Source organism: Megalopta genalis, chromosome 3 (assembly GCF_051020955.1).
Source record: "Megalopta genalis isolate 19385.01 chromosome 3, iyMegGena1_principal, whole genome shotgun sequence".
Lineage (NCBI taxonomy): Eukaryota > Metazoa > Arthropoda > Insecta > Hymenoptera > Halictidae > Megalopta > Megalopta genalis.
In genome coordinates this window covers 5,493,716-5,516,490 of record NC_135015.1, presented here as the reverse complement: position 1 = coordinate 5,516,490, position 22,775 = coordinate 5,493,716, and the positions used below count along the sequence as shown (strand labels likewise).

At 41.2% G+C, this 22,775-nt stretch overlaps 1 protein-coding gene across 7 annotated transcripts in view; it reads right to left on the bottom strand.

Moving 5' to 3' along the window:
* Rbp6 (RNA-binding protein 6) overlaps positions 1 to 22,775 on the bottom strand; it is a 1,210,230-nt gene that overhangs the window by 639,111 nt on the left and 548,344 nt on the right. For all 7 annotated transcript variants that reach the window (XM_076519698.1, XM_076519695.1, XM_076519692.1 and 4 more), the window contains exon 3: positions 14,415 to 14,496. In XM_076519698.1, coding sequence (XP_076375813.1) covers positions 14,415 to 14,496 — 82 coding nt within the window. The remainder of the gene's footprint in view (positions 1 to 14,414; positions 14,497 to 22,775) is intronic.

Sequence of the window (22,775 nt, the reverse complement as noted above, 5' to 3'; positions counted from 1 at the left end):
GGAAAGTTCTGTCTGATAATGTCATTGCAAATTTCAATAGATATGCACATATTCATTTGAGACATATATTTTTGAAAAATGTTGCTCACAAATTGCCATCACGCTGGCAAGAGGTCATAAGTAACGACGGAAATTATATTGTACAATAAATATTACTAAATTTATGAAAAATCTATTATTTCCTTTCATTTCTTAAACGGACAGAACTTTCCGGTAGACCTAATATATTGAAGATGTTCTCATTTATGCATTTATAAACATCTTGTAACAACGAATGATTAACAGCGTTTCTTTTAGCGCATTCGAAAATTGAACAGCGTATTTCAACACAGCTTTGTCCTTTATTTTAGGGCTGACTTGTACACAAATTTCATATTAATAATCGAAGAATATAATAAAATTATTTAGCGTGATTAAACACGTCTTAGTTCTCCATTTCATGATCGACAAACGCAATTATTTTATTCTAACATTGCCACTAACAGATTAAATAAACGACGAATTTGTTTAGTAGCAGCTTGTTCTCTACTTCTTCCGCAACGTGGCTAGCCGTATCCCGGACCGTCGATTCCATTATCTGCCAGTTGGCAAGTGCACGAAAGAATTACAGCAAGGTGGTTATATCGGTTAGCTCGTGAAAAGCAATCTATACGAAACTATATTTCTTCTGATTTATGACAAAATCCTACATAGTAAGTGGTCTAAGGATTCCCGCATTCAACCCTCCGCTAACTTCCCCCAAAAACTCATCTCGCCCCAGTTGTACATCACCCGTGATTTATACCACGACACATTTTTGAGCATCGCCTAGATTCGACCATTTACTCTCCCAGATCCACACTATTTCACGTATGCCGATCTCCGCATCCACCAGCGATACTTCGAACAAATCATCGTTCGCGAAGCACAGGAATATTAGAATCGGACTGTAAAATACTGGGAGAGAAGAGAAACGATCTGCCCACATTTTACGAATCAGTTTCCCCGGTGATGCTCGGTATAGATTTTACCGGAAGAGAAAGGAGATGGTTCGCGATCGGGAAAACAACGGAGCCGGAGCGCTATGAAGATGGAGGACCGGAAGTGCTCGACGGCGACGTTTTCATCGGCGATCGGCGGCTGGCAAGGGGTAGAGACGGAAGATCTACGATCCTGGAAGGACCTTAATAATCCCGATTCATAAAGCCTAGTATCCCGGCCTCGATACGCTGGTGTCGACCACGAGTGGCCTGATAAAGAATGACGATCGTAAGGGAAGAAAGTTGCAGGGCGCTTATCGCCCAATAAATTCTACTTCAGCCACCGTCTCTCCGCCCTCGCTCCGCTCGCTCCGCAGCTTTCTTCCAGCCAGTTTTCCCGTTCTATTCCGTCTCGTTTCGTTTTCGAGGCCCGCGCCAGCCGCTGCAAAACCTGTGTAATTATCGCTCGGTAAGTTCCAACTAAATTTTCCGCTAACGACGATTTACGATCGAATTAACAGATTGCCCGGCGGGTATACGGCTCCACAGTCCACCGGGTTCTTCCTTCCGGCTTCTTTCCCCCCTCTCGCAGCGTTTCCGCTTCACTCTGCGCTGCTCGGCGCGTTCCCCGCCTGGAAGCTCGCCGGGTCCTCTGAAATGCAACGACGAAATTTCGGGACTGCGAGAAACTTTCGAGGCGGGGGCGTAAACTTTGTCCGAGCCCGTGCTCCCTAATAAAAGGAAAGGCCACGCAAATTACGTTCGATCCTGCCGGCGACGAATCTCGTCATCCGGCTCCCGGCACTCTTTCGTTGCAGCAGTAGCAGCAGCAGTAGCAGCAGCAGCAGCGAGTCGATGCTCGCGCCGGGGGGTAATGGGATTTTCTGCCGGTAAGATGAACGAGCCAGTGATTGAAGTAATCGGAGAAACTATCGGCGATTCGCGATTTTAAAATTGCTTTCTTGCTGACTGCCGTCGGACGTCCCTCGATTGCGCAGAAAATTCATGGTTATCCGTTTTGAATAGGGGAACGAATTGATTGGAGAATGCTTCTCTGAAGAGCGGAGCAGGAAGAGAGAAGCGAGGAGTGAGGAGAGATAAAGACAGAGAGCCTGATGCCTACAGATGAATTTTGATTACGTGTCTCGAGAGCTGGTACGCGAAAAGTTGGATTCCATATTAATTTATCAAACGCTCCGGAGAGAAAATCGTTCCTATTCACGGGAGCTGAAGAGATTTCCTCTGCGCGCTCTATACGCTCCAGTTTCTACCGGCGGCGGTCCCGGACGTTCGACAATGGCCATTCAATTTCTCTACACGCGAAAATCTTTTTGTCGAGCCGATTAATGCGCTAGGAACGATATCGCGCGTCGCGACGCGACGCGGCGTGTCGTCGGTTTAGAGGCCGACCGAGAAAAAAGGACCGATGGAACTGGTATCCCGCGGACATCGGAGGCCTCTGAAGAGCAGGACGTATCCAGGTTACCTGGCAACCGGTGCCGGGGCGGCGAGGGGGAAATATCGAGGGTGAAAGACGCGAGCCTCGAACGGTTCTAATAAACCAAACCGGTATAGACAACGGACACCTCGCCGGGGCAGAGGCCGAGGCGAAAGGGAAAGCCCGGAAAAAAAGCTGGAAGAAGCGAGAGGAGCCGAAATGGGAGCCAGCCACCACGTAACGGATACATCGCGCTGAAATTGAGATTGGTTATCGAAGACTTCCAACCTTCTCCCGGGGGCTGATGGGAGGAGAGCGTGGTGCCGGCACCGTAGCGCGCGATACGGTTGGCAGGGCTGCGGGAGCTCAAATCGGATAGTTTGTTCATTAGAGATATTTTCCGATCGCTAGAGTGGCTGGAAGAACGGGAGAGCGTGTTCACCGTGTATTTGTCTTGATAAGTTCGAAGCAGGAAATGAGGCTGTCGATACGAGAACGCTTCGTTCTCCCCCTCTAGACGCCACTCATTCTATTCCCTATCTCGTGACCCTTTTTCTCTTTTTCCCTCTCGCCGCGCGCCGGCCTGGAGGTGGGAGCTGAAATGAGGATTTCGATTCATTTTCGCTGGAATAACGATCGCTTCTGGACACTTGGAAGGTGTCGTTCTGTCGCCAAATTTCTTTCAGTTTGTTCAGCGACAAAAAGAATGTTCCCTTCGACCGATCGTGGAATCGGAGGAATGAATTACGCGACTTAGAGCTTCGTGTAGGGTGCTGTCGTAGAATGTTTTGCAATTGTTGAGGAAACAGTCGCATCTCTTAACTCTTTGTACTCGAAGATAGTTCATTACCAGAACCAATGCACATTTCTTTCGACCTACATTATTTCCTTTTTACACGATTTATTGCATCTTATGCTTATGATGTCGAGCTTATTGGTTCATACAACAATTACACTTTTAAGAACGTTTTAAATATAACAGAGTCTTTAACACTCTCTTCTTGTGTTTGTCTTCCTCTCGTAATGTCGTGATTTATTATTTAAAAGTGAGAGCTGTATTTCGGGGATTTCTCTGAGGAATATTGATACAGATGGATCGACACTTTTAAAGCACACGTCTGCAAAATTGAAGGATGCCAGTTAAAAGGAGTTGACTTTCATCACAGAATCGTCTATCGATCCATGATAAATAATTACTACGATTTTGACAGCGTCTATAAATGAGGATTCACAAATCTATTCCATGCATGCAGAATGAATCCTAACCAAGCGTCGTAAAGCTTCTGTATTCAGTTTCTGCGAGAAAAATCCCTTCAGACCCCGACGCAGAGACCGGCCAAGAAACGTAGTACCCGTCAAGTGTAGGATAGAGGACGCGAAGCGTAGGAGTTTCCGCGTGTACTACGTTTCCAGGAGTTCTGTTCCGGAGTTAACTGCTGCGGAATACCGAGCGTGGTGCTCCGATCGTTCCCAGGATCAGCTCCCAGCCTCCAGCCGCTCGAATAAATCGTAAAGGAGGGTCTCGATCGAGCGTCGCTTTTGCATTTCAAAGACGCGAATACCTCGGGCTCAGGCTCGCAGCCGCGCCGAGCATCCTCGGCACTGATTTCGGAGACAGATAACGCGTTAAACGCGCCAAAAAATCTAGGCGCTGCACGGATCCCGCGTACAAAAGGGTATCGATCTGCAGCCGATCGAGGAAAGAGAGAATTTTCGCGGCAGACCTCGTATGAGCGGACAAGACCCGTTTGACCTGGCACACACGCCGTCCATAGATCAAGCAGAACCCTTAGGACGAACCTCCCACCCTGCCACCCTCCCATCCCTCCTCCTTGTGCCACGGGCTAACCATTAATTTACAACCCGCAGAGTAACCCCATGCCTCAGCCCCTGCATACAGGTTCCACGTCCCTTTGCGGCAGATATGAGCTACGACGTGGCGCTGAGGGATTCAACCACCCTTGTTCCCGAACCCTATAGAACCCCGGGTTCTCCTCTATCTCGGCCGGCTGTCGTCCTCGTTCACCCTCTTCCTCTGGCTACGTCTCTAAGCGGCTTCCACCTGCCAGACAAATTTCCCAGATCTCCGCCGAAGAAATTTAAATCTATCGAGGCCACGTCCCGGTTAATATCGCGGAACCGGCTACCAGACGCGGGTTCGCTTCTCGCAGAGTAATTGAACCACTTACCCCGAGTATCTTTTGCCGGTTTTATTCGCGCCCTAGCCCTCTCGATCCCCTCTACGCCGCTAATCGGTTGTGATACCTGTGTCAAAATTCTCTTAACTGTACGCACAGTAATTGTAGAGATTGTTCTTATTTTGCAGGTATGCTGTTTGATTTGGTAAGAATCTTCATAGTTACCTCGTTTGGCGCAGCCTGCCCTCTACGTGAAAATTGTGAAACAGTTTATAAGGAGGTGGCTTCCTGAAGTTATAATACCGAATAATAATTTACATGAAGCTGATTTTCTGTGTGCGAAGTAAGATACTTTTCTCCCCTTGCATGAAGGGTATTATAACATTGTACACATCATTGCAATAGTCCATAAAACTGTAGAATCATTTAGTACAGTTGCTGGGTTTACAATTTGAAATATATTTAAGATAAGATACTTGTAAATAATGGTATAATTTTATTAATCACTACCGCATCTTTTTTAGAATTATCCTACGCATTGTTCGGAAAATTAAACTAGCATTTAATTCACGTTAGATATGTATAGGGTGTCAAAATATGTGTTTTGTCGTGACCAGCATAAGTGAACTCTGCATCTTCGAATTGGTGAAGATCTGTCAAAAGAAGTTCCCGCAAAAGTGTCCTTGACCGACTCTTTCAAAGTCAAAATCTTTTTGAACTTTTTTACTCGTCCAAATTTTGACGGTTAAAAAAAAATGTTGACCTTTCAAAAGTCTGTCAAGGATACTTTTGTGGAAACTTTCTTTGCCGATCCGGGGATGCAGAGTTCGCCTATGCGAAACATTTTTGGACACCCTGTACAAACGGTTAATGTTAAATTAATTTATGTGTTACGGCTGGAAGTATTATTACCCAATTCTGGTTTATCGTGCAAAGTAACGAAAGAAACTCGTCTTTCAATACAGCGTCGTTTATTAACTATAACGATAACCGTTGTGAATGTAAGACAACGTATAATTTAGCTAAGATGAATGCTCCTCAGCAAAGCGAACATTTTCGAGATTGAACGAGGCAGTTGCGGGGCCAGCGTTGAACTCTCAGGAGCCGACCGATAACGTGCTCACGAGTGAAATCCTATTAGAATGGCCGAAAAGGGGGAACTCCTAATTGCCATTCGACTTCGAGCTACTTTCACTTGCACTTTGATTCTACGGGCTTTATTTCCGCATAATAAGCGGGTGTGAATAGGCTCGACTGTTGCTTCTGCTTTATAACTCGGCGCAAGTAAGTTGTCCCGTGTTTCGTTTTGTTGTCCGGCTGCTTCGACCTTGCCTGCCTCCCTATTCTCTCATCTCCCTCTTCGTTCTTCTCTCTTTCTCTACCGTTCTCACGGGAATGAAAGGAATGAATAATTAGAAAGAGAAAGAGACCGAAAGAGAAAGAGAGAGAGAGAGAGAGAGAGGCAGAGAGAGAGAGAGAAAGAGAGAGAGCGCGGAGGTTGAAGTTTCTGGCCAATTAATTAAACGAAGAAAAGCTAGACAGTAAAGCGTAAGCGACGTTAGTGCAAGCGGGACAGGATAATTTAAAGAGTTATGCGACAATTTAACTGCGATTATCGCTGTACAATCCCTTTAACAACACGCCGTTATAGAAACGCGCCAATTAGTAGCATAGTCTGGCGTTAATGGATTCCAGATACCCTAGAAGGCAATTGAGCTCTGGAATAAACGACAGGGGGAAACAATTTACCATTCGCTCGTCGGGAATGCCGTCAGCTCCCGAGAAAACAATCTTAGCCTTGAATGTTCCTCGGTAAGCGATATTGTCCCTTAACTGTGAAATTTCTCCCTTTTCAATCAACTTTTTATCATCTTCGGAGTCTAATTATATACCGATCTTGTTCTCACCTCCAGCTCCACGTAAACTGCCACTATCTGGAAAATATAAAACTCTGCCTAAAGTTGCCATTTGTTGTTCCGCGGATCCTGGACATTATCTTCTTTCGTAAGGAGTTTATTCGTAAACAAGTAAAACTATTATCTTTCTGAAATTATCTTTTGTTCTTTCTGTGTACAACTTAGAACATTCATTTTGATGTACTTTAAATTGCCTCAATATCCAGTGGTATTTACTGTCATACCCTTGGTAAGCATAACGTTCTAAAGTAAGTTGTACAGCGTGCAAACCTGGTCCTATTTTTCTCAACACATTGTATTTTCTTTACTTTATTATCTTCTATCTTCTGTGTCTAGCTTAGAAAATTTATTTTGGCGAATCTATTGATGCTCAATCACTGGCACCATATCTATATCATATAATATGACAACAAAGACATCGTCCTGAAATAATATTTATTATCTAAAATCGCATACCAAAAAGGGATCCTTCGAAATGAGTCAGTTGAAGAAACAAAGCCGATCCGATAGTGAAAAAAACACTGGCAAACAGCAACGGATGCTTGCAAGCGTCATCAAATCATCGCAAACGCGACTTGTTCTTCTTATTCCCAGCTCAGTGTCAAGTCATATGTCAAAGTGTTCCTGGCCTTAACTCCCCGGCCACACGGAGCGACCCGCGATGGCAGCGACGAGGATGAGCCTCCGCTGTGTCGAACATTCCTGTCGCTTGCATGTTTATACCGTGCTTTGATCATGGGCCATTCGAGGATACATCAAAAGGAAAGACTAGCTGCCTTCTATTCACACAGGAGCCACCGTAAATCATGAAAGCGCGCCACTTCGTGACACGCATTAACGTAAGTACGCCATGACGAATGTAATGAATAATCGAGGCCACAGTGTCATCTTTGCATCCACGGTATACGGAAAACGTCTGCACAGCTGCGAGACACCGGGAGATGAATGAAACCATCCCCGCGATAGTTTATGCAAACGAGTATCCGTAAATCTGACATTTCTCGGTTTCTTATTACTAAGTCGACGCGCGGATCATACTCGGAGACCTCTCCGATTCGATAAAGTAAAAAGTAAGTCAACGATACATTCCACGGTCTTCTGTCTTCCAGGCACTGAGTTATACTATAAAACAGTGCAATGTTGGCAATATGAACGACACGATGCGGCGCGGAATTGTCCAGCGCAGCAACCCACTACATAATCGCGCTTTGTAGATCTTACGAGCTTACGAGTATCGTCGCTCAGTGTGGAACTCCTTTGTCTCATGATCGCTGTCCTCATTTACAGTGACGGCCATATACTTAAGACCGCTTGAAAAACGGTATAACTTTTTTAAAACTGTGCTAAGTGACTTGAATGTTTTCTAGATGAAAGAGGGACTAGGCTACTAGACAGTGACTAAAATACTTTCTTTCTAATTTTGCAACATCCTTTTTTCAACTTTTTATCCAAGCCTATAACGATAATTTAAAGAATGCATTTTGTAGATCTCAGTAAGTTATATGCATCCTGAAAATTTGATCGAAATCGGTTAACGCAGAGTCGAGTTACAAGCGTTGAAAGAGTTAAAAAACTGCAGATTTTTGACAGTTTTTGGTCGAAAGTGTCAGGAATCGTGAAAGAACTGCGATCTTCGCGATCTTTAATTGTTTATTGCTCATAGCATCCGATTTAGATGAAATTTTCACCATGAACATAAGTTACAGAGATCTACAAAAAGTATTTTTCAGATGAAAAAGTTAAAAAACGTGAGATTTTTTATTCTTCCTTGCAATTCTAAGTAATAACAAAATTAAAAAAGTATTTAGTCACTGTCTAGTAGACTAGTCCCTCTTTCATCTAACAAAAATTCTAGTCATTTAGCCCCGTTTTAAGAAAGTTATACCGTTTTTCAAGCGGTCTTAAGTATATGACCGCCATTGTATATACGTATGTATCATCAGATTACGAGTCATTTTTACTCATTGACTTTTTGTCTCATTCACTGGTCTCGGATGAACATTGATTCACTAAACCGATGCGGATTCTAATCAGTACTTTTTAGAATCAATTTTTGAAATTAAAATACAACTTCTACCGTCGGTGTCCCCATTTATTTTTACTGAAAGGAAAACAGAATTCAACGGATTCTAAACATTGTTTTCCAGAATCAACTCGTGAAAGTTGTTTCTTGTTTTTCGCATCGTTTGCAATATTATAGCTGCGCCATCAGATTGTGGGACGCTGTCTCGTTAACTGATCAGGATATTTATTTATCTGCATCGCCAAAGGAAAACGAAAGCAACAAACAAAGTGACGGCAGATTCGATGCAGCGATTCTTTGAAAGCTTGCGAAATTTATGCGACAATGTCGTTATCCGGGGATATTATTGCGAATGTTCCCGGGGGACCACGGTGGTATTCAGAAAGCAATTCGCTGTTGTACGCGGACCATTCCCTTCTTTTCACGATCACCACCTGTATTGCCGTGGCGCACCCCGTTCGCCGATGTCGTCCCTTCTTTCGACCCTCGTCCGACGTCACGGTCGTTGTCGTCCCCTCGCTTCCTCCACTTAAAACCCGGTAATTACTCTGATGCCAGGCATTTAACGTTCGTACCGCTGCGGGGATTTTCTGTTTGCCGGCGGCACCTCGCTGCTCTGTTGCTCGATCTCGCCCCTCCCCCTCTCCCCGCGCCGCCACCCTTAGGCGAAAACACCTATTTTTGTTGGACCGAGAGACGCCGAAACGAGCCGGGTACGGTTGCAAGGTTATCAAGTCACGACAACAATTACCGGGCCGAGGTAACTTAACTCGAACTTTGGACAATTTGCATCAGCTGTTAAGATACAATTAAAGGGAAACGGTGCAAATTACACGGCAACCGGAATTAATAGAAAGCAACTATCTCGTTGGGAATTCGAAGTAATCGGGCCCCGCAAGCGGAAATCTTTTCCCTGCAATAATTATTTCGCGCGTGTTTAACCTAAGTCTATTACATACAATTGACACCTGCACTGCGATATTATAATGGAGTTATTTGTGTCAAAATCGAATTTTTACACAGATAGATCACGATCTTAAATGAGAAACGATTGCGTTACTTTCTCAGGTTTTGTTTCACTAAATAAATTGCATTGCCAGTGTTTTAATTGGCACGCTATAAATGCAGAACAGAACAAACGAGAAACAGTGATTAAAAATGAAATACATTCGAAATGGATACAAAATGTCCCGGTACCGTGTGTTTGTGGAAACTGAACGGTGGTACAAATGAGCCTTTCAAAGCAAACGTGGTATAAGTCAATTTTTTGCTACGTTGATTTAATATTATTAAATCATATTTAATTTAATGTTTTATTTGATTCTTTTTATTAAGTTGAGGCTTGAAAGTGGGTTACATCAGACAGTTGTAACAATTCTGTACATTATTGCATTTTACAAAACTTTTATTTTGTCCTTCTTTATTCACAAATTCCTCTTCTTTTTACTTACACCATTTCAGCTTTCAACGGCTCAAATATTTTTACAATTATCGGTAGTAAAGTAGCAATTAATGTAGTTAGCACGATAATTTAAAGGACAGAACCAATTCTGATCGCACCTGGCCAAGATACTCCAGAGCAATTTAATCGATGAAATGAATTAGCGAACGACACGTATCTGGTGATTCCTTCGTTATCGTAGATGGATATAGGTTGAAAGTGAATTGAAAAATATAGGTAGGAACGACGAGACGCACGAGCTGGCCTAGAGAAATCGAATACAGAATACGGGGCGCGCATTTTACGAGTCACGTCACGCAACGCACATAATGAACACATTAATCGGACAATAAACGGCGGGGAAGTACTGTAATTTCAGATGAAGTAAGTAACTGTTACAAACGGAAACACTCGTAAAAGTCGAAAACACTTGATCGGAGACGCCTATCGCCATACCGAATCTTACATACTCCCGAAATGAAAGAGCTGTGTAGTATTCGACAAAACCAACTCAGAAATAGAAATTCAGTGCCAGCAGAAAAACTTGTTTTCTGAACTGATCCAGCATTCTAAGCAGTACATTATGCAATGTAAATAAGACACTATTTGAACAATATTTGCGAGAAACGATCAAACAGCTGTCGCAGTGTATGAAACTCTATACACATCTTTTAATCGACCTCGGAAAGTTATTTAACTATTTATTCATTACGTGCAAAGCTCCCATTAGTACACAATATAGAAAAACATCTATTCAGTTGCAAGATAAAACGGATATTAATGTTCACAGTTCAGTGATAGATTATAGGCGCGGTTTTTAAAGGAAGAGATTCCACAGCGAGAAAGTTCCAGCAGATTCTACTTATCGGAACAGAAGAGACTAGACGATTTCTCTAACTCCGCCAAATCAGCGAGGCAATGAACGATACTTAAAAAAAGATCTTCATTGAATTTTGGAAAGCGGAATCTGTGTGTGCAAAATAAATAAAATACTGAAAGAATCACGTTGGAGAGTTTTCGAGCATGAGACGGTGTCGAAGCGTATCCTTTTTGGAAGCTAACTTATTTATGGAGACGCCAATCATCGAGTGGCAGTAAGCTTCACCTTCTCTCTCTTTCGGCGATAGGTAAGAACGGGAGAGAATTTCTCTGCGAGCACAAGCTTCGTAGCGACGTTATCGATATCGGCGAGGGAACGCCGGAGATTATTTTAGTTTTTGGTGCAAAGTCGGGACACGAAATATTCGTGGGTCGGAAACAGAACGGATGGGGAACACGTTCTAGAGCTATCGATAAATTCATACTCGACCATATAGTAGATACGCTATTAACTCTTTTTCAGCCACTGTTCGGTGTTCTAACAGCGCTTTCTATCTATAAATTCTCGCTATTCCGCCGACAACCGAGCAGCTTTATGTTTACCACCTAATCCGTTCAAACGTCTTTACTCGACGTGAACATTCAAGCGAATTGTATGTGATATTTTTACCAGCGACTCGCGATATTCACAGTCTAGTGCGAATAACGATATTTAGATTCGGCACCCACGAAACAGGAGTCGTCAGTTTCTGAAGAACCTAACTTTTAAATACATATTTTTAACAAACTTGAAGTAAGGACACAAATATAAAAACAGAAGATGAGAATAATAGCAACTTTTTTAACGTAATAGTAGCAATACAACTCAGTAATAATTTCAAAGTCTCCAAAAATCTACAGAAAGCAGGAATTGAAAATAAATATAAATTAACACTTGAATTTAAATATAATTTAACATTAAAACTTTAGAAAAATAAGTTATTTTGTAAACTCTAACTTCTGAATTATTCCTTTTTCTGTTTTAAATTATTTTATATTATATCTTTAATTCTATTTGATATATATCTCTTTAATTTTATAAAAGTACAATTTTTACAGTTATTTTGTATTTGATTAATGAACATTTTGAAGATGTAAACGGTGAAATATAAAAATTTATACCATTTTTCAATTTACTTAGCATTATTTAAGAAACTGGAAACGGGATAAATATTTCTATGTAATTATTTTATTGTACGCTCTTACATGGAAACGAAATGGCAAAATAAAGCACCATTGTGCAAGTACAACAACTTTTTCAAAGCAGAATAACTGTTACTGTCCAATGGGAACTTTTTCACATTTCCGGAAGAGTAAAAACTGTTTTGTTTATGCATAAAAATATGTAACACAAATTTCAATGGATTTATAACTGTTTCCTTGAAGCGGAAAAGTTAACAGTCAAGAAATAACTGCTACATCAGAATCAACTAAAAATTTTAACAATTTCATTCAAGCCTCGGCAGAAAGTACTGAATCCAGGATCGTCTGAATCGCAAGCGATACATAACGTAAGTGTAAGTAATGACGCGTGCATTTATAGTGATCCAGCACGCGCAACGTGTTTGAAGATGGTAGGCCCAGATGCACTGGCCAAGAATAGACTTATCAGCCAGATAAATGTGACAACGAATGCGAGCTAGCTTTACCTGCGCGCCACGAAGCGATCCCAAGCGCCCATTATTTCCTTTCGCTATCTACCGCAGATGCATCGCACTTACCAACTCGCCGCTTGCTGCAGCAGATAGTCCGCTCGCATCTGTGCACGCGGATTTCGTGCCTGCTATCCCTCCGTATCGCGGGACATTATCATAAACAGGCCGAACGACTCGAAAATAGGTTATCAGCCGGCTTGGAATTCGATTAGCCATTCGCCGAGATATTCTCGATAGCCGGTCGACCGCTTCTCGCGAGATATCGACGACGATCCGCGAATCTCTTACAAAACTAGTAGATATCGGTTCTAATTGGAAGAACTAGGAAGTCTTCTGTCCTCGTTTAAATTCACCAAATCCAAAAGATATACTGTTGTTTCTCTTATTGTTGGTAGCGGAATGAGAAACTTTCGAGATATACGGCCGTCGATATCGGTATATAAACATTCGCTGCAATAGCATCATAAGCTTCGTCCAGTGCCAGTAAGAGAAACTGACATTCCGAAAACTATTTCACTCTTAAATTTACGATGAGTTGACAATCATCTATCTCGAAATCCGAGAATTCCCGGTTAACGTAACGAGGCGATTTCTTCCTATCCGGACATTCTATTTCTGGTTTGAAGAGACTCGTGAAAAAGTTTGGGATAGAGCTGATGGAAAGAGTTTCTTGAATTGGTTCTCAATATTACATTTCTCTGCTATATTCGGCTATAAATCTCAGCGGTCTCGGTGGTTTACGACGTATCAATTGATATTAAAGATTAGGAAGTGCATTACCCAAAGTTACCGCGTAAAACTCGATGATTCGACTCTAACTGTCAAAACTAGTAAGGAAACACTTAAACATCAAAAATATTTGATCGTCGGTCTTTCACAAAAATTATACTCATATAAAATTTCTCACTTGCCAAGAATATTTTCGTGATATTTATAGAAATGAGAAACGGTGCAATGAAAGTATACTGTGAAATACGTTTCAGTTGAAGAAACGCGATTGAAGAATGCATTAGCACGTTTAGGCAACCATTTCATTGGTCGATGCGCCGACCCCACTTTGTCATCGAAGCTTAGTGGGAGTGGCAAACAAGTAGACGGGTAGCCAATCGCAGACGACACAGCGGGGATGATGATGTCATGGTGGGAAGGTCAACAAAGCACGTTTCTAAAATTTGAGCTTACCTTGAGAACTAAGATGAATGATTTACAACAAAGTAATCAGAAGAATTTAACATCAAGCTTTAAAACACGCGCGTTGTGTCATATAAATAACAGTACTGCACTCATTAAAATTTTTCGCTATCGTTATTCAAACCTATGCTTTAATAAATTTATTCAATTATTTCCTTTAAAAGCGTTTGTATAATTCCAACAATTTCAAAATGAAAGATATGAAACTGGTCATTTTGACAGGCACGATAGGTTTAATATCGAGAAAGATAAATTATTAGCATAAATAAATTTTAACTTAACTCCCGTTTCTCAATAGATGCACAAATTTATTTCACGTAATGATCCGTATTTAAATGTCTCTGCATGACGAAGAATCGCAATAGATCTTCGCGTCCTATCATTTTTATTATCGATAAATCACTGACCGATCGCATCGATCGACAGAGCTATTTTAACGGCTCTAATTTCAAATGCGATTAGCATAATGCGCAGGGCTATAACGCAGTTTGCATGTCTCCGTGAGGAAAGGCGCGCACGCGAACGCAGAATGCTGCGGCGGGACTAATAAGGGGTCTAGGAATCTTTCGTCGACCGTCATACGCCCCCATAACTCAGGATCAAAAGGGAACGACGTTCCATAAAACCGCAGACCGATAAGCGATCTCAAATACTCGCGCCAGCACGGCGATTAAAACGCCGGATGCCTCTCGCGGATGCTACCGCGATGCATAAAACCGCTCGATGGGAAGAATTGAATACGCGCGCGTGTTTTTCGCGATAAATCGAAGACGCTCTCGCGGTGGTTCGACTCACCTTGATCGCCGCGTGGTGGGGTCTTTCATGACCATGATTTCTGTGATGTCCCCGTACTTGGTGAAGTACTCCCTGAGGCTCTCTGCAACAACGGAAAATAACGGTTTAATCGAATCCCTCGCACATTGAAAATAGCGAACGCGATAAACTTCATCCGCGTACATGATACTTAACACTTTGACTGTCGCGGCAACAGCCTGCAAAATGTGAGAAAATCGAAGTAGGTATTTCATTTGAGTTAAAATGGAAGAGTAAATTGTATAATATGAATTACTTTCTCAATGTTTTTACGTTACGCATATGCTCACGAAATTAAGAAGACGTAATAGTTTAGCGTGAAAATTAATTTTCAGATCTGGACAAATAATTCCATGACACACGTGTAGGTAAGGCGGCAATCAAACTGTTGTACTCGAGACTATTTTAATTATAAAATGACGACATTTGTTCCAACTTACAATGTTTCCATTTGATTTTTTTTTAATTTTACACACATGTGTATCAACGTGTATGTTTATAGAAGACCTTTATTATTTGACGATTTATCGAATACAGGCAAATTTAACAATAACAACCCAAACAATTCCCACAATAACAAAGTCATTTAATTAATGAAACCGCAATTAGATGAAATGTACCATAGTAATTATTAGTTTAACGCCTTTTTATTCCAGAAAAGGATATTTACTAGAAACATTGAATATTTAACAATAAATCTGAATATCAAAAGCTAGTAAAAATTAGTGTCACCCATGTGTGACCAACGTGGCATTCGACGTATTAAGTCGAGTGTTGCAACGCATCAAATTTTGCACTTTCGTTTCGCTTTTGTCAGAAATGTCAGTTTGACAACCACTGTTCGGGAACAGTCATAAAAGCCAGGATTTATATTGGTATCCGCGATCTCGCAGCAATGATGAAATTAAAATTGCAGGGAACGCGTTTGCTCGGATATTTTTAACTCGATTCTCAATTCGAGATGAATTGCTAATGCTTTGATTTTACTGCACAGGGAAACCCGCGAAAATTTCTGAGCATAACGTTGCTCGAAATTCAGTTCAATATTGATTCTCAATCTCATCGGGACTGCTGTTAAAACATGCAGCACGCAATTATTCCTACCAAACTGAAATATTTTATGCAATCTCGTGTTATCCGCGCGGCATATCTTTATGCGGTGTTTTACGAGAGTTCGCGAAAAGGGGGAGCGGCGGCATTAATAAAGTTTGCAAACGGCGAGAAGGTTACTAAAAATCTGATCGATCGGATATTATTAAAAGTGTGCCGCGGCGCGGCGGAGTGGGGCGAAAGGGTGATAATGGCGGCTCCTTCGATGAACTCTTCGTTAAAGATGATTTATTATCGGTCGTTATCTTGGCGAAAGGGGGGGTCCATTTTCAGAACCGTAGCCCGGCCGAGTCACCAATTACAGAGAACATAATGAAACTACCAGACCATTTCGTGAATCATATGATACGAGGGAAAATTTACGAGTAGCCGTTTCCTGTCGGTTATCGGCAACACCGCGCTCGTTACTTCCAACCTAAAGAATAATTTTAGCAAATCAGTCGCTATGGAGAGTTTTCGCTGAACCTCCCCCCGCAGGCCTCCGGCCCGTGGAATTGCTGAACGCGAGGAACTGAATTTCAACGGTGAATAATCGCGAGGGTCTTATCTCCCTCTTCCTCGTTCAGAATCATAGCCGCTCTCGAAGCAGACCAGACCTTTTGTGAACCAAACTAGAAACGCCGAAGCACGCGAACCGTTTCGGGTTCTACGCGAACCCCGCCGCGAAGCCTGGGAATAGACAGCTGAATCCTTGGTAATGTCTCAAAATTACCATAGACTTTTAAACGCCGTTATAGAACACCGCAATAAGTACAATTGAAAATACTCGTTCGCTTTCACACGAAGAAAATTCAATCCGTCCTTTGGAGCGAATGAATATGCAAACCGTCGAAATTCTCTGGGCTATGTTTTCAGAAAATATATATACGCGAAACCTTCTGCTTCGCTCTCGTGTGTTAATATATTTTCTAAAATGCCCGAGGTGTTATTAACACGTCGTATCTTCTTCATGAAATATTAAAACGATGTAACGCAGTGATTTCATCGGCTCCCCCAACCTCCTACGCTGAGATTAATATCTTTAAACCCTTCGCACGATAAGATCGAGGCAAATTCACGCCGTAGACATTCAAGTGTACAATGTTAAGTGCAATTAACTCTGAATTAACTCTCAGGTCTCTCTCGATTCCTCGACTTTATTTGTTCTTCGGTATTGGATTTAAATAATCAGAGAGTATCCATTTGATAAAATTGTTGAATTTTTAAGCTGCTTCACAAGCAATAAAACAACGCGTAGCAGATATTGCTTTTCAACAGTGTTGGGTATTATTCGTATTGTTTCGAATAAGATAAAATAATTAATCGAATGAATTCTTTTTAGTGAAATATTGTAATCGAATAACGCTTATTTATTATTCGTCATAAATTATTCTATGTACATAATCGAATAATTCTTTATTGGAATAAATTATTCATATAACTCTTCATTCGAATAAAATCTTATTCGCATATATATATTTATTTAGATGAACTTTTATTCGATTGGATATTTATTCGATAGTATCGAATAAAATTTTACTCGTTAATCTGTATCTCTGCTCCGCCATTCAAATAAAATATTACCCAATTCCACTTTACAAGGAACAAAGTGTGTAAATGTAACACAAAAGAGAGATTATTGTTCACGGAACGTAATGCTAAACCTTCGGTGTAAATTAAAGAGTCTTCGAAAAACCTGACATAGAAATTACGTTAATTCGTAAAGAAATAAGAACGACGAAACCACTCCTTGTTCACTTCTTATGAAAACATTGCGTAGAAAATTCAAAATTGTTTATAATGTAAGAAAAATAAGACTATTCCTAAATTAAGTAGATGATAAAATAAATATAATACGATACATAAGATATCTCCTATTTGCTTCGATAAACTTGTAAGGTATTCAAGGAACAAAAGGGACTTTCCCAGCTTAAGCTCGGAGCAAATCACGAAGCAAGGAGTTAAGTAAGCTTATCAACGCAAAATGCAGAATGCAGGTCATCTCTGCATGTGCAGCAGTTAGCGAACGCGTTGATTGCCGGTCGCTTTGAACAAATTCAGGTTGCGTTCCAAGGACTGGCAGTGTAAACTCCTCGAGATTCCTAGTTCTCGATGTCATGGGCTGAAGAGGGGGGGAGAATGGGATGGTACGGGGTGGAAGGTTCGGCTGGTACGCGACGAGGAAGTTCGTTAACGCTAATTAGAATTATTAGATAACAATGTAAGTCGACGGTACCGAGCGTAATCCCCGTCATTTATGAACACGCTGCGTGCGTTCGGGTGAGAGCTTCGGCTTAGCTTAACACCGTAGAAAATTAATTGCGCACACTTGACAAGTTAAGCCGCGGCGTGTAATTAAGAAATATCTGATGTCAAACTTTCGCCCCTGCCTGGAAATTCATAGCCGCCCGCCCGTCGCGTGGCGTCGCGACGGTATTCGATACCTTATCGACTACGGGCATAATAAAAGATTCGTTCGGATAGAAGAATGATTTAGGTTCCTGTGGCGAGGCCGGCTAATGAAACGACGCCGTGCGGGGAGGGCTTGGCGGGGAAAAAAAAACGGAAACAGAGAACAAACGACGTACAATTGTTTACCAGACGTTTAATGGTCTTCCCTCCTGCATCGTTCGCCGTGTAAAATACACTTCCCGGTTAAAAATTTATCGCCATTTCCGTGTCATTTATTACCTGGCGCGCTGTGTCCACCGTATGAGATATTTCATTCCTCGCTGAGAAAACACACCGTATTAGTCAACGGCCGCCGCAGAGTAAAGCGAACAAATTTTTTTCCTTCAAGCTCTTTCTTAGGCGGTTATACTCACATCATACATTCGCAGATTTATTGTAATCCGCGAGCATCGTGTATACAATGTCTACGTGCGCGCGTGTCTCTGTGTATACGGGGGACCTTATCTGCGATGGTTACGCCAGTTTAAAAGGGAAACCGGGTGAAGCATGTTCGAGCGAAATACATTATCCGCGGGAAAATGCATTGCCCGCGAAGTAACTATGTTCCGATCGCCCAGCGCGTCTACGTCTGAAACAGAATGTAAAATGCGATCCGGAGAATATCCTGCGGTTTCAGAATTGAAAAGGGACCTGGGGATTCTACGGAAAAACATTTAGAAGCGTTGGAATAAATCCATTCAGAGCGGACAATAAATAGACTGCGGGTGTTTCTGCGAAATAGAATCGTCTCCACCAATTGACTCCACCACTACTTTAAAATCTTACTTCTTCGTTTCTAGCACGAGCACGTAAAATCCGCAGATAGTATGAAAATGGAGCTTGATATAAATTAAAAAATATAGCATAAACTTTTACATCTTACTTTAAAATATCTACTAAGAAATAAATGTTCCTTCGGAATTATCAGTCAAATAGAAAATAACTGTTAAAATTGTGCTTCTATAACAGGATTAAAATGTTAATGCAAAAGTTACCTGAAAACAGAAATAAATAATTCAAAAGTTAAAAGTTTACTAAATAACATACGTTTGAAAGTTTGCAGTTACATTACAGTGAAATTCAAGCGCTGCCGGATAGTATGCTAATTTGTTAGATCTAGCAAAAAGTTTAAGAATAAGTGCAACGCGGGTTGAATTTTTCCAAAGACATGATTTTGTAAACGCTAATCACACGATTGGGGTAACGAAAGCAAAGATAATCAAATACACCGCAATCGTATGTAGAAAAATGTCTCTGACGGGGTACCGCGACGGCGCATTTGCAATTTATCGAAGTCGAATACCGCTCGCGACCGAATAGGCAAGTACCTATCGCGCATGACGAGGTCTTCAGAACGATCTGGATAAAATAGCGTATAATTAGATAGGTTGTGAGATATATTTGGAGCGTGTCCATGTTGGCCTGCGGCCAGAGCTCACCCTTTTGATATATACCTATAAAGGAGGTCAAGAGGGTGCCCTCTCGTCAGAGGGATAGCACCGACGCACTCGGGAACAGTTGCACCGGTACAAATTGCTGAAGCTTTTCAGAAATTTTTATTAGGTCCGAAAGCCCCGACGCTCGAAATGCTAAAGAGTATTAGAAAATCATGAGAAATGCTTTTCACCGAAATAGTGAGATTGATAAATTAAGCGCTGTTAGTAGAAAAAGCGAATTCTTCCCCATTTTACTGTCGGAGCAGTATTTTGTTCATGATTCATTTATAACAAAAACGAGTAGAAAGATATGTCCAATGAATGAACACTTAAATTGCACGTTTGTTAAAATGATTGTTATTTAATCCCTTGAATGATGTTATCATAAGCCAGCAGCTTTATTAGCATTTGTTTTAATAAGTTTAACAGTTTTATAAGTCTGGTATAAAATTTTGCGAAAAACGTGTTACACAGTGAACCACTTAAATGAAATCGATAAATTTTATAATATAATGGAACTAATAGTATAAATTTTAATTGGAAATGACTACAATAATCGTTACTTTTTCATTCACTAGGTGTTGCCCAATCATTGGACAGATCACTCTAGATAAAATAACGTTCGACTTAGAAGAATAAATATATTTTTATTTAACTTTTGTTTCTGACGATTGACTCAAAAAATTGTATTGCGGTCTAGGAATTTTCTATACTTTTATTTGCGATTTATTGTATACCAGAAGGAAATCACGTACTATTTATTTCCACTTTTCGGAATCTATAAAATCGTCGGATAAAATACGTTCGATTTTGGCGACTGTGAAAAATGCCAATTCGGTGATTTAAACATTTGATCGGCCATTGTCGGAGGTATCATTGGACAGTGGCGTCGTTTCTCCACAAACACGGTTTTCTCGCAACGTCTGTGGTGGTTCGGCAGCCGCGAAGAACGGAATAATCCTTGTAAGAAATTCGGGAAACGAATCAGGATCTGTTCCCGGAGCGCAAATAATTGGATGGAACGTCTCAATTAAATCAATCTGAAGGCTGAATGTAAATCGGAATTTTTCCCTCAGTACGGAAGCATCGCGATCGAGATACACCCTGGACACAATTAAGAAGTAATGAGACCTCTTATTAAGTTAATCCTTTTTAGCGGCGCCCTGGGAAAGTATTAAATTTCCTTCGGATCGTTTCAGCGAGCGTTCGCGAAGGGCTATAATGAATTATCACGGTATATTATTAAATTTGATTGTTATATCCTAATGGGAAAAGAGTGGCGGGGGTGCCGGGCAGGTGCAAGGGGGGGGCAGAGGGTGCGGGCCACGGCGCACGGCATCAGGGAGACGACAAAGTGGAGCGCTTATTGTTTATTCAGTAGATGGCGTTAATCAATGAATTATTGGTGTTCCCAGGTCATTAGCCGTTGAATACCACCTGTTTGGTAACGAGCTGTTCGCATAAATTACATCATCCTACGGAATTAATTAGTGATACTTAATTAGTATTCTCGGGAAATTTAGGCGGCCCTTCTTTGCCGGTAACTAACGGCAAGCAATTTGAATGTTACAGTTATTTGCGCGGCACTAATGAAGCCCGGAGTGTATCTGGAGTACGTCGCAGTCGGTGAATCTAATTTTTCGAAGCCCCGACAGAATTAATTTCCCTTTTACGCTCGATGATTATTTAATTGAGTTCCTTTTCCGTTTGCCTGACCTTCTTTCGAAAGAAAATTAGATATTTCTTCGAAAATATGACAGATGCGATGATAAAACTTTAGCATTTTTCTTACAGTTCGAAAATGATCGAAGAATTAATCGCTTAGTGTCAATGAAGCATCGATTATTTTGCTGGATGGGCTGGTAATTTCGCGGAATCAGCTGCCTTCGCCTGTGCATTTTATCGGAGTCCTTAACTGGCTAGCACCCATATTCTTAGACCATGAAATCGTCGTTAAATCCAGGAGGCCGTGGCGCATTCACTGATACTCTTTTAATTTGTCTCGCCGCGGATTGATGGAAGCAATTACGTCGTTCACAAGGAGACACCCTTAAAACGTTCCCCCTTGGCCCGTGGAAATTTACGGACATCATTTATTTAATCGTTCCTCGATTGAAGTTATTCTTCACGCGGGGATTCGCCGCCGATGCATTCTCTCTTACTTGATCCTATTCGACGATATGAATCTCGCGTTGAGACAGTCTGAAGCGCTCCTTACGATCGCGGGCTGACAATATTTTCTGCTGGCACTGAGAACCTCTTCTACGTGCCAGTACTTTACATTTACCATGTTGCCTCCAGTTGCTTGCATTAACTAGGAAATACGAGATGTCTCGGTAATTGGTAGACTACTGCGGATTTTGTACATTTACGGCATGCCTTGATTTGTAATTAACAGTATCAATAATATTTTTATTTTCTTTCCGACGAAGGAAAGTGTCTATTTAGGTATTTGTAGAACGGCCTATGAAAATAGGAATCAAGAAATAATTAGAGGCAATTTGGAATTTAACAATGCATTTTTCGACAGTATTTCTGCGAAATTTTTCGATGAAAGATGGATACGGTGGAGTTCTTTACGACTCAGTTTATTATTCCCGATACAAATGCGAGGTATATTAATCTAATGGCAGCGCAACGGTAATAACTATTTCCGTGGCTACACAATAATATTAAATTCAGTGCATTAAACGCCGTTGAATCCGTGTTCCCAACGAATTTCGCTAACACGTAGCGGCAATAAATCATTCGTGGCAACTGCATTATTACTTTACATTGCGTAACGTCACGATGTAATTAACATCACGGGCAATTAGCATACACCGAAATAGCGAAAAATGTGCCCGGCTCGAACCGTTTCCAGCGCAATAGGAACAACGTAATTACAAAATGACCGAGTAATGGTCGAAAAAGGACGGGAATAGTTGCTCATAATCGTAGAGCGTGCTGAACGATGGTGTAGAACTCTAACGACATAATACAAAGATACTAAATCATATTATACGTTGAAAATTCCTCTACACCGAAGAGTGCGTGAATTTTTTAGAGTTTGCTGCTAAAGTGGTCTACATATGCAGAGTGTCCCGTTTTAATCACCGCATGCGATTATCTCCAGAACTATCCGTTATTTGAAAAAATGTTTCATAGGATACTTTTTTTATTTCATAAGACACGTATTCCAGTGCTGCTATTTTGTTTGTAAGTGTACGCTCGAGGGACACACAAAGAGATCACCGTTATTTTTTAAAATAGAATCATATAACTTTTTATGTACGATTCGCTGCTCCTCGAAATTCTGAATAAAAATGTATCTAATTATTTATGTAAAAACATTATTACTTCGGTAGATATTTTAATTTCGACGTTG